This window comes from Oncorhynchus clarkii, chromosome 13, assembly GCF_045791955.1.
Source record: "Oncorhynchus clarkii lewisi isolate Uvic-CL-2024 chromosome 13, UVic_Ocla_1.0, whole genome shotgun sequence".
NCBI lineage: Eukaryota > Metazoa > Chordata > Actinopteri > Salmoniformes > Salmonidae > Oncorhynchus > Oncorhynchus clarkii.
In genome coordinates, this window is record NC_092159.1 from 23829851 (window position 1) to 23842603 (window position 12753).

The window sequence follows — 12753 nt, forward strand, 5'->3', positions numbered from 1 at the left end:
GTCGAAGGTCACAGCCTGAACGGTGACAGCGTTTGCACTCACTTGAGGACCAGGTGGAGGTTGGCGGAGAGGCGCGGGTCGGTGAACTGCGTGGTTCGGTTGTTGTGGTCCACAAAGTAGACGCGCCCCGTTGCCGTGTTGCGGATCTCCCAGCCCGGCGGCAGAGGACCCAGCTCCTCACAGTTGACGTTGCTCAGATCCCTGGGCAGGAAAATAGGACCACAGGAGTCCGTGAACACAACTAAACCATAACCACGTCAACTCCATTGCTCACTCAACCTAGGGTGCTAAAACAACAAGGGTATAAACACAATGAGTATAACACTACAGTATTTACTACTATTATCATCATTATACTTGATTGAGTATTAATCATCTAGGGGAATGAGAGTATATGATCTTTTATAGTGTAAAACCAGGCTTTTATAGTACGACTTGTAAACACTGTCACTACTGTTCAACGTCTTTATTCTACCAGTTAGGTAGGATTATTGAGTGCAAATTGGTCTTCCTAAGTATACAAAAATCTTTTCTCCAAGTATACAAAAGGACATCTCAGAGGCGTGCCTAAATTCAACTCGGCAGAGTCGGATCGATCGCAAAACATCTGAGAATACACTTTGAATATTTTGTAAAAATTCCCTATCGGTCTCTACTCCCCTGTGAACCTAACATTCTTTTCTGTTGAAACGTAAAACCCTGAAGTGGGATGTTTTAACTGTCCACTGAGGACTCGTCGTTAAAACAGTCTGCACATGCCTGGCTAAGCTGTTTCGTGACATAATGGGTGTTTAACTCGTTCTGGGCCAAATGACCATGATTCAAGGTTGAATCTTAAGGACATTGAATCTCTGAAGACTTCGATATGTTCATTATTTGGGATAAATCGGTGTGTGTATTAGCTTATCACTGAACAAGAAGTACAGTGGAGTGTTCGATTGAACCTTTTGGGAAACAGTTAAGGAAGGTGAGGAAAGGTCAGGGCACACAACCAGGGTTGTGTTCATTAGGCATCAGAAGAAAAAAAGACTGAAATAGGGAGGTCTACCTGGACTTAAGAGACATTTTAAAACGTTTTCCAAGGAATGCCTTAATGAACACGACCCAGAAGAGAGACAAAAAAAAAGTCTAACAGCGAAAGGTCAATTGTCAAAGTTTCTAGTCTGTGTGAAGGAAAGAGAGCGAGAGAGGGAGTGACAGATTGTTATTGTTATATGTATGGTTATTTTGATCCTTCATCATTGTTATTACTGTTCTGTTGACAATATAGATTATTATTATGTTAATTAGGTCAATATTGTAAATCTCCAAAGTAAGCTTTGGCAAATATACATTGTTACCTCATGTCAATAAAACAAATTGAATTAAGAGAGACACACAGACACGCAGAGAGACAGACAGAGACACGCGGACAGACAGAGACACGCGGACAGACAGAGACACGCGGACAGACAGAGACACGCGGACAGACAGAGACACGGACAGAGGTGAGTGTGTGTTCATAGCATTGTGTACCTGGGCACTCGGGGGTCGTGCCATGTGCTGACGCCCGTCTGGGTGTGGAGGAAGTACACCTGGCCCTGCTGTGTGGTTCTCTGCTCTGTGGGGGGACACACACACAGAAAGATAACACTGTGAGAAAAGCTGAGGGAATCTTAAAAATGGCACACCCTTTTGTTCTTCAATTCTTTCAACTTAAAACGACACACAAATGAGTGTTTATGTTCTAAAAAATATGGACAGGACATTAGTGTAGGTGTAACCACCCAGTATGTGCGCACTGACGGTGACAGGGACACCGGGGTGTGTGCCTGGTCCATGCACATGTAGTCCCTCATTCACCCCCATTAACCCTCATTTCCTTCTGACACCACACAACCACGCACCTCTCACTCCCTCTGGCCTTAAGTGAGTCACCTCTGCCAAGAACACTGGGCATTTTCAGGGGCATGGATCACCGCTAGAGGTCAACCGATTAATCGGAATGGCCGGTTAATTAGGGCCGATTTCAAGTTTTCATAACAAACAGATATCGGATTTTTTTGTCTGCCTGTTTTGACTGCGTTTGAGCCTGTGGATTACTGAAGAAAACACGCAAACAAAACTGAGGTTAATGGATGTAAAGAGACTTTATTGAACAAAAGGAACATTTATTGAGTAAATGAATGTCTTCTGAGTGCAACCATATGAAGATCAAAGGTAAGGGATTCATTTTTTCTTTATTTCTGACTTGTGTAACTCTGTTTGTAATGATTTGTTAAAAATCTGACAGTGGTTGGATTCACAAGAAGTTCATCTTTAAACCAATGTAAAATATGTTTTGTTTATTGAATTTTAATAATGAGTATTTCTGTATTTGAATTTGGCGCTCTGCCATCTCACTGGATGTTGGCCAGGTGGGACGCTAGCATCCTACATACCCTAGAGAGGTTAAGAACGGCCTAGGAACGGTGGGTTAACTGCCTTGTTCAGGGGCAGAACGACAGATTTACCCCTTGTCAGCTCGGGGATTCAATCTTGCAACCTTACAGTTAACAAGTCCGCTCTAACCACCTGCCTTACATTACACTCCATGAGGAGCCTGCCTGTTACATGAATGCAGTAAGAAGCCAAGGTAAGTTGCTAGCTAGCATTAAACTTATCTTATGAAAAACAATCAATCATAATCACTAGTTAACTACACATGGTTGATGATATTACTAGTTTATCTAGCGTGTCCTGCGTTGCATATAATCGATGCGATGCGCATTCGCGAAAAAGGACTGTCGTTACTCCAACGTGTCCCTAACCATAAACACCAATGCCTTTCTTAAAATCAATACACAGATGTATTTTTAAACCTGCATATTTAGTTAATATTGCCTGCTAACATGAATCTCTTTTAACTAGGGAAATTGTGTCACTTCTCTTGCAACAGAGTCAGGGTATATGCAGCAGTTTGGGCCCCCTGGCTCGTTGCAAACTGTGTGAAGACTATTTCTTCCTAACAAAGACAGCAAACTTCGCCAAACGGGATGATTTAACAAAAGCGCATTTGAGAAAAAAGCACAATCGTTGCACAACTGTACCTAACCATAAACATCAATGCCTTTAAAATCAATACACAGAAGTATATATTTTTAAACCTGCATATTTACCTAAAAGAAATCCAGGTTAGCAGGCAATATTAACCAGGTGAAATTGTGTCACTTCTCTTGCATTCATTGAACGCAGAGTCAGGGTATATGCAGCAGTTTGGGCCGCCTGGCTCGTTGCGAACTAATTAGCCTGAATTTTACGTAATTATAATGTAACAGGAATATTTAGACTTATGGATGCCACCCGTTAGATAAAATACGTAACGGTTCCGTATTTCACTGAAAGAATAAACATTTGGTTTTCGAGATTATAGTTTCCTGGATTCGGCCATTTAATGACCAAAGACTCGTATTTCTGTGTGTTATTATGTTATAATTAAGTCTATGATTTGATAGAGCAGTCTGACTGAGCGATGGTAGGCACCAGCAGGCTCATAAGCATTCATTCAAACAGCACTTTCGTGCGTTTGCATTGAGCTGTTTATGACTTCAAGCCTATCAACTCCCGAGATTAGGCTGGTGTAACCGATGTGAAATGGCTAGCTAGTTAGCTAATAGCGTTTCAAACATCACTCGCTCTGAGACTTGGAGTAGTTGTTCCCCTTGCTCTGCATGGGTAACGCTGTTTGAGGGTGGCTGTTGTCGATGTGTTCCTGGTTTGAGCCCAGGTAGGAGGGAGAAGAGGGACGGAAGCTATACTGTTACACTAGCAATACTAAAGTGCCTATAAGAACATCCAATAGTCAAAGGTATACGAAATACAAATGGTATAGAGAGAAATAGTCCTATAATTCCTATTATAACTACAACCTAAAACTTCTTACCTGGGAACATTGAAGACTCACGTTAAAAGGAACCACCAGCTTTCATATGTTCTCATGTTCTGAGCAAGGAACTGAAACGTTAGCTTTCTTACATGGCACATATTGCACTTTTACTTTCTTCTCCAACACTTTGTTTTTGCATTATTTAAACCAAATTGAACATGTTTCATTATTTATTTGAGGCTAAATTGATTTTATTGATGTATTATATTAAGTTAAAATAAGTGTTCATTCAGTATTGTTGTAATTGTCATGATTACAATTTTTTTTTTTTTTTTAAATGGCCGATTAATTGGTATCGGCTTTTTTTTGGTCCTCCAATAATCCGTATCGGCGTAAAAAAAAAAATCACAATCAGTCGACCTCTAATCACCGCCATTCTAACCGAATACCATTCATCACCACCCGTATCATTTCCTTCAGACTCTCTGGTTCAGTTCTTCTACAGAACTCAGTGTTGAGCCTTGAGTTTATGCAGGTCAACAGAGGCCCAAGAGCTCTGCAGGAGATGTACACTGAGTGTACAAAATGTTCCATGACAGACAGACTGACCAGGTGAAGGCTCTGATCCCTTGACGTCACTTTGTGAAATCCACTTCAAAGCAGTGTAGATGAAGGGGAGGAGTCCGGTTAAAGAAGGATTTTTTTTAAGCCTTCAGACATGGATTGTGTATGTGTGCCATTCAGAGGGTGAATGGGCAAGACGAAAGATTGAAGCTCCTTTGAAACGGTGTACGGTAGCAGGCAGACCGGTTCGTGTCAAAGAGCTGCAACGCAAGCTGGTTCTTTCACACTCAACAGTTTCCCGCGTGTGTCAAAAAGGGTCCACCACCCAAAAGACATCCAGACAACTTGACACAACTGTGGGAAGCATTGGAGTCAACATGGGCCAGCATTCCCTGTGGAATGCTTTCGACACCTTGTCGAGTCCATGCCACAACGAATGTTTGGTATCCTCATCATTTATGAACTTGCTAAGTTGTATATGAAAACAGGAGGTAGAAATAGAGGATGGGGAACTTCCACAGAACAGGGAGATTGTGGTGGCTGGTGGCCCCGGCGCTGTGAACCAGTGTATTGCTGCAGCATATCAACAATAGTGCAATACACATTCGACTGTTGACACTCAACGTGTCAATGTTTTTTTTTATTTTTATCTCTCGTCCTCAGGCCAACCGCTATCACATATACAGAGAGAGAATCGGCGGGCGGACCAGGCGACAAAAAAATAAAGGGAACACTAAAATAACACATCCTAGATCTGAATTAATGAAATATTCTTATTAATTACTTTTTTCTTTACATAGTTCAATGTGCTGACAACAAAATCACACAAATTATCAATGGAAATCAAATTTATCAACCCATGGAGGTCTGGATTTGGAGTCACACTCAAAATGAAAGTGGAAAACCACACTACAGGCTGATCCAACTTTGATGTAATGTCCTTAAAACAAGTCAAAATGAGGCTCAGTAGTGTGTGTGGCCTCCACATGCCTGTATGACCTCCCTACAACGCCTGGGCATGCTCCTGATGAGGTGGCGGATGGTCTCCTGAGGGATCTCCTCCCAGACCTGGACAAAAGCATCCGCCAACTCCTGGACAGTCTGTGGTACAAGTTGGTGGATGGAGCGAGACATGATGTCCCAGATGTGCTCAATTGGATTCAGGTCTGGGGAACTGGCGGGCCAGTCCATAGCATCAATGCCTTCCTCTTGCAGGAACTGCTGACACACTCCAGCCACATGAGGTCTAGCATTGTCTTGCATTAGGAGGAACCCAGGGCGAACCGCACCAGCATATGGTCTCACAAGGGGTCTGAGGATCTCATCTCGGTACCTAATGGCAGTCAGGCTACCTCTGGCGAGCAAATGGAGGGCTGTGCGGCCCCCCAAAGAAATGCCACCCCACACCATGACTGACCCACCGCCAAACCGGTCATGCTGGAGGATGTTGCAGGCAGCAGAACGTTCTCCACGGCGTCTCCAGACTGTCACGTCTGTCACATGTGCTCAGTGTGAACCTGCTTTCATCTGTGAAGAGCACAGGGCGCCAGTGGCGAATTTGCCAATCTTGGTGTTCTCTGGCAAATGCCAAACATCCTGCACGGTGTTGGGCTGTAAGCACAACCCCCCCCTGTGGATGTCGGGCCCTCATTACACCCTCATGGAGTCTGTTTCTGACCGTTTGAGCAGACACATGCACATTTGTGGCCTGCTGGAGGTCATTTTGCATCGCTCTGGCAGTGCTCCTCCTGCTCCTCCTTGCACAAAGGCGAAGGTAGCGGTCCTGCTGCTGGGTTGTTGCCCTCCTACGGCCTCCTCCACGTCTCCTGATGTACTGGCCTGTCTCCTGGTAGCGCCTCCATGCTCTGGACACTACGCTGACAGACACAACAAACCTTCTTGCCACAGCTCGCATTGATGTGCCATCCTGGATGAGCTGCACTACCTGAGCCACTTGTGTGGGTTGCAGACTCATGCGTCTCATGCTACCACTAGAGTGAAAGCACCGCCAGCATTCAAAAGTGACCAAAACATCAGCCAGGAAGCATAGGAACTGAGAAGTGGTCTGTGGTCACCAACTGCAGAACCACTCCTTTATTGGGGGTGTCTTGCTAATTGCCGAATAATTTCCACCTATTGTCTATTCCATTTGCAGAACAGCATGTAAAATTTAATGTCAATCAGTGTTGCTTCCTAAGTGGACAGTTTGATTTCACAGAAGTGTGATTGACTTGGAGTTACATTGTGTTGTTTAAGTGTTCCCTTTATTTTTTTGAGCAGTGTACATAAATTAACTGTGTGTTGGTCTCCGGCTGTAAAAGTCAAAACTGGTCCAACACTGTGTGCACGGGGTGCTCGAAATAGCTGCACTCCATAGCAACAGCCTAGCAACCACCAGCCTGTAGTACTTAAATCTTATTGCATAATGTATGAAATACACTCCATCTGCATGTATAATGTATACAAGACAGAGGCTGTACAGAGGGAACAATAATAATATCTGACGCGTCGAGAAGGGCAGACGTGGTGGTTGATCAGAAACACACAAATGAAAACCAGTTCCCCTCGAATGCACCCTTTCCTGTCCTCCAAATGAGGGAAATGTTCTCTCTCCCTTCCCCTCAAGCACTCTTGCTCTCCTCCTCTTGGGCTCACTCTCTCACACCCCCCCCCCCCCCCCCCACAACCTTCCTCTCTCCGTCTCTCCTTTGTGGGAATATCACTCGGCACTGCGAGAACACTTGAGCGCTGGGAAGTGTTGGCAAACATGGGGAAGTGAGGAGAACAGGAGGGGCGAGGAGAGAAGAGGGGCCTTGAAAACACAGCCTGCGCTGACTGCAGCTGTTATGATGTGGTGCTGTGGGAAGAGGGAAGCCGAGAGAGGGAGGGAGGGAGCTGAGAAAAGTAAGGAGGGACAGAGGGATCTAGAGAGACACGGAGGGGTAAAGGCTGTGGTTGTAGTAGCAGGGAGATTGTTGTACTACCCTCTCAAAGGCTGATAACAAAGCCATGTTTTCCCTGGTATTACCCTGCTACATGGATACTGCAAGCTCCATTCATTCCTTTCACTGATAATTACAGAGTGTGTGTTCATGTGTGCGTACGTGTGTGCGTACGTGTGTGTGTGTGTGTGTGTGTGTGTGTGTGTGTGTGTGTGTGTGTGTGTGTGTGTGTGCGTGTGCGTGTGTGTGTGCGTGTGCGTGTGCGTGTGCGCGTGTGCGTGTGAGTGCTTCTGTAACCACATCACCTGACCACCATCTTCCCTCAGGTAGGTCAGGCAGTGTGGAAAATGAGTGTGTATACATTAGTTATGTGACTGTGTGTGTGTGTTAGTGTATATGTTTGTATGCCCGGTATGTCGGTTTTGTTGATGTTGTGCGTCTCACCGTATCCCTCGGGCAGGTCCGGCGGGGTGTGGAGGTGGGTCCTGCTCATGTAGTTCCTGTGTCTCTGGGAGCGGACGCGTCTCTCCTGGACCCGCGCATCACTGCCACTGCTGGGCAGCACACCGATGGCCGCCCCGTTGGGTGTCATGACCGGAGTGTTCTCATCCACCACGCAGCTGAGGGGCCGCCCGGAGGGGCTGGAGTACTCAGACGCCGGCCTGGTAAGGAAGGGGGGAGGCACAAAGGTTGAGACAACATCTAAGAAAGTGTGCACATTTGACAGGGTATTGGTTTGTGTGTGTGTGTAAACGTGTGATGGCATCAGACTGGGTTTGTCCCCCTGCCTGTGTGTGTCTTAGTGGCAGTCTAGTCCATGAGAGTGGCAGGAAAGCAACTGATAAGATGACTGGTCAAAGGGAGGAAGAAAAGGAGAGGAGACGAGAGGGAGACGAGAGAGAGCCCCCCCCGTCCACTGCCCCAGACCACTTTGTCTGGCCATCCAGGGCCACTGATGCCTTGGTTATCTCCTTGGACAAACCCCCCCCGCCTTAACCCCTGCCTCACCCACCTCCTCTCCCCTAACCCAATCCCACAGCACACTCCTCCCCAGCCAGCTTAAAGAAAAATAGGAAGGCCAGCTCCAGAGGGGTAATTTATTTGTTTGCTTACTTCCTTTATCGGCTCCACTGATACGGGGGCCATGTAAGGAAGGCGACAGTTGTTCCAGGAGAAAAGGTGGGCCAGGCCAAACCTGGCTGGCCCTATTTATGGGACTGAGCCTTTCAGGAAATTGATAGGAACTCACTCATTAGGCTGCCCGGTGACTGGTTTGTTTCCCTTTTCCAATAGTGCATGGACGGCAAGGCACAATATACTACTAGACAAGCTTGATTTGCATGGGGAGGTTGTAGTTGTGGCATATAAGCAACTGTTTCCCTTAGGACTTAGTTGGAGAGGTTGGGTGCCCTTTTAAAGGGCAACGTAAGGAAGACATACTAATAAACAGGCCACAAAGGTGAAGAGGGAGGTTGATGATGTGTTGTATAAGAATGTCTGGACTGTTTCCGTAAATTACAGATTATAGATCTGATCTTTGGTACTCAGTGTGTGTGAACAAACAGTCTGCTGGATGTTGGCAGCCCTCCAGGGTCAGTAGCTTCCAAGGGAGATTCTATCCGGCGCAAAGGTGTGTGTGTGTTGACGTACCGGGTGGGCCTCTCCCATTGCGTGGTGCGTGTGATGTGGTTAAGGTACTGGATCCGACCAGAGGCTGTTCTCCGCTCCTCCCAGCTGATACAGACGGACAGACACACAGGAAGACAGACACAGTGAGCAACAGACCAAGGAACAAGTATTTCCATATGCATTAGAATTGTTTTTTATCCAACCAGATTCAATATGCCCCTATTCCAACCAGATTCAATATGCCCCTATTCCAACCAGATTCAATATGCCCCTATTCCAACCAGATTCAATATGCCCCTATTCCAACCAGATTCAATATGCCCCTATTCCAACCAGATTCAATATGCCCCTATTCCAACCAGATTCAATATGCCCCTATTCCAACCAGATTCAATATGCCCCTATTCCAACCAGATTCAGATCAACCTTTAAGCTAAACCTTATACAATACAAAAATAACTCTCTACATAAGAAAACGATCTAATAGCTGATTTATGCTTGATCCGGCAATGCGGTCCGGAGGCTCCGCATGAAGGGTGTGACGCAATTACAGAGCCTCCGGAGGCTTGCAGAATCCAAATCGAGCCCCTCAAATTTTCTAACAACGCAGAGCGTTCCATATAACTTTGACATGACTGGTTGATGGATAGGTGGGGGCAGGATGTCCTGTATAAACACAAACCCACTTCGTTGACAACAGTTCTGCTCAACAGCTCTGCTACACGAAATGACATAAGTATGAATGCCCTGACTTAAAATGCTGTACGTTCGATGCAGACGCTGGATTGGCCACGCAGAGCCTCTCTCATTGGATACACGCAAACTGGAACATAATGTAGCTTTAGTCAAAAGAAACATCCGGAGGCCTTACCCGTCAGGTAAATCATTATCAAACAGACGGCTGCAGTCCACCACGGGGCCTCCTGTGCCGATACGGTCTCTGGACTGTAGACTCACTGGAGACAACAGCAGCAGTTAGTTAGACCAATATCATGCAATGCTGTATAAGGCCATGAGAATGAGATTATCCTAACCGTAACCTGACCAAGGGAAACTATCGACCCTAGTTGAACTGGGGCTCAGAGGTCTTCCTGGTCAAGTCACAGTCTGGAAAAGATCTCCAACACTACAAGCAGTGGGTGGTGAGGTAAACCCAGAGTACTGAGACACCGGATCCAGAGAGCCCCGTCTGTGTTGCGCAAACAAACTCCGTGGAAACCTATGAGGTCAAAGGTGGTTTTTACTTAGAAACAAGACGACGAACTACTCAGACAGACATGGCTTTCCTTTCAGACAGTCCGATGATGGTGACAAAACATCCCCCAGACCTGCGGTTGTGTCAGACAGAACCACACGTCTGCAAACTCGGACCAAAGTGTGTTTTTGTGTGTGTGCGTGCTTGCTTCTGTGGGTGTGCGCGCGTGCGGAGTTGTGTGTGTGTGTGTGTGTGTGTGTGTGTGTGTACTTGTGTGCTGTCCACAGCACTGCACAGATCTACTAACCAACGATCTGGCCTCTCACTGTGTCATTGTCATTGGGGCCCAGCTTGTTCAGGTCCAGTCTCTGATCTGTGGGTTTAGAAGAGAACAATATCCATGAGCAAAGAATAACTTATCAAAGCTTTATTTTTCCCCCAAGGGAATTTATAAAGCTTAAAGGAATTATATCTGTCTGGCCTTAGTATTGAGTAAGGACAAGACAAACACTGCTATTACAATACCGTTATGTCATCACCACAAGAGGAACACAATACTACCCTGCATCCCAATGCGGGCTTGCCTCTGAAGCTAAGCAAGGTTGGTCCCTGGATGGCAGACCAGATGCTGCTGGAAGTGGTGTTGGAGGGACAGTAGGAGGCACTCTTTCCTCTGGTCTAAAAAAAAGATCCCAGGGCTGCCCTGTGTAGGGTGCCATCTTTCAGAGGGATGCTAAAACAGGTGTCCTGACTCTCTGTGGTCACTAAAAATCCCATGGCACTTATCGTAAGAGTAGGGGTGTTAACCCTGGTGTCCTGGCTAAATTCCCAATCTGGCCCTCATACCATCATGGTCACCTAATGATCCCCAGCTTCCAATTGGCTCATTCATCCCACCTCCTCTCCCCTGTAACTATTCCCCAGGCCATTGCTGTAAATCAGAACGGGTTCTCAGTCAACTTACCTGGTAAAATAAGTGTCAAAACAAATATGCACTTATACAACATACCACTTTGCCTTCAAAACAAGAAGTGAAGAAAACGAATACCTTGGACAACAAGAGAAATATTAAAAGATGAAGACAGAGTCAGAAAAGACCGTCGACCAATGGAAGGAGGCCTACACTAGTAAAGGGATCTCCATTTCACAGTGCAAGTTAAGACCTGATCCCAAATCAGCCATAGCTGCTCTCCCTCTACTCATCCTAAAACATCCTAGACATATATGTCAGCTCCTATTAGCTAACTCTTTGGTCTGGGGGAGCAGAAAGTGAGAGTACACCCTAGGTTGTTTCCAGACTGGGGGGGTGTAGTGAGACTATCCGCTCCCCGGTGTCTTCCTGACAGACAGCACTGAGGATCTGTTCCGGATACGTGTCCAGACTAAACAGGGACGGTCTAGGGGTTACAAGGTTGGAATAGTAAGCAGCTTTCAGGAGAAAAAAAAGAAAAAAGAAGAGAGACTAAGTGAAACTGGATCCTGGCCCTACAAACATCTGAGGTGCATTTTTTTTTAAACGAAGGGGGGGGGGGCCTCAGACGAAAGGAAAGAGCGGGGGAATACAAAGGATACGGGAACCAAAACGACCACAAAGACAGGACACTGTCTACACAACATACGTAGGCTTAATTTCCAGTGTATCAACAGTATACGTCTCTCTGTATACAAGTCTTGCCACCCAGACAGTGCATAGACGATACTAAAGTGACTGATCCATGTATATATTCTATACATTACTGTCCACCATCACAGACGCACCAAAACCAATTTAAATAAACTATGGGGCAAAAAGACAACAAAAAAAAAGGACAGAATCCGGAGACTTGTAACTAGGACAAAGGGCTCTGAGGTTTGTGTCAGTGTGCGTGTGTGATGCTACAGTAATTTACAGGAAGTTGTAGAGCTGTACCGGGCCAGACTGTTAGGAAATGGCGCGGCAGCAGAAGAAGAGGCCCCTAGAGAATGTGGTGTCTGGACCACAGACAGGCAGGGGGGGGGGGCTTGCGACAGCCTGTCTCCCTTGTTGTCCACATCAGCAGCATCTATCCATACTGACTGGCTTCAGTGCCACACTGTCTGACTGACAATTTCTAGAATTTCTCATTGTCACAGCCGGTTATGGCTCCAATTCGAAACCACTTAGGGAGAAAACCGCTGAGTGGTATAGATAGATATACATATATACTATAGACGGAGGGTGAGGAAGGTAGGGCAGTTAGATTGCCTATGCTATGATGTATGCCTATACTGTAAGTGGAGCCAGCTTGTTTAACAGCCTAGCTAGCATCTTTAACTGTTATAGCTTGGCTGAAAAGAGAAATGCTCTATACCTACGGTTGTTCACTGCTAATGCTATCAGTCGGGATGGGACCCAGTCTGAACGCAGCAGCTAACGGCTAACAAGCCAGGTAAAACAGAGGAAATAGACTTTCCAGTAAGTACTCAATGAAGCAGTCACTGCAAGAGTAGAAAAGGGAGACGGCACGTCTACTTCACATACAGTTAAGTCTGTGTCTGAAGAGACAGCAGGACGTGTGTGTGTGTGTGTGTGTGTTTCCCTTCACGCTACAGAGGTGGAA

The 12753-nt window shown here is 46.0% G+C and overlaps 1 protein-coding gene across 4 annotated transcripts in view; it reads right to left on the reverse strand.

Moving 5' to 3' along the window:
* Positions 1-12753, reverse strand: part of LOC139424675 (E3 ubiquitin-protein ligase SMURF2-like) — a 72192-nt gene that overhangs the window by 20601 nt on the left and 38838 nt on the right. For all 4 annotated transcript variants that reach the window (XM_071176746.1, XM_071176747.1, XM_071176744.1 and 1 more), the window contains exons 5-10: positions 10482-10547; positions 9851-9935; positions 9001-9084; positions 7795-8012; positions 1516-1600; positions 43-201 (exon numbers count right to left, since the gene is read on the reverse strand). In XM_071176746.1, the coding sequence (XP_071032847.1) occupies positions 43-201; positions 1516-1600; positions 7795-8012; positions 9001-9084; positions 9851-9935; positions 10482-10547 (697 nt within the window). The remainder of the gene's footprint in view (positions 1-42; positions 202-1515; positions 1601-7794; positions 8013-9000; positions 9085-9850; positions 9936-10481; positions 10548-12753) is intronic.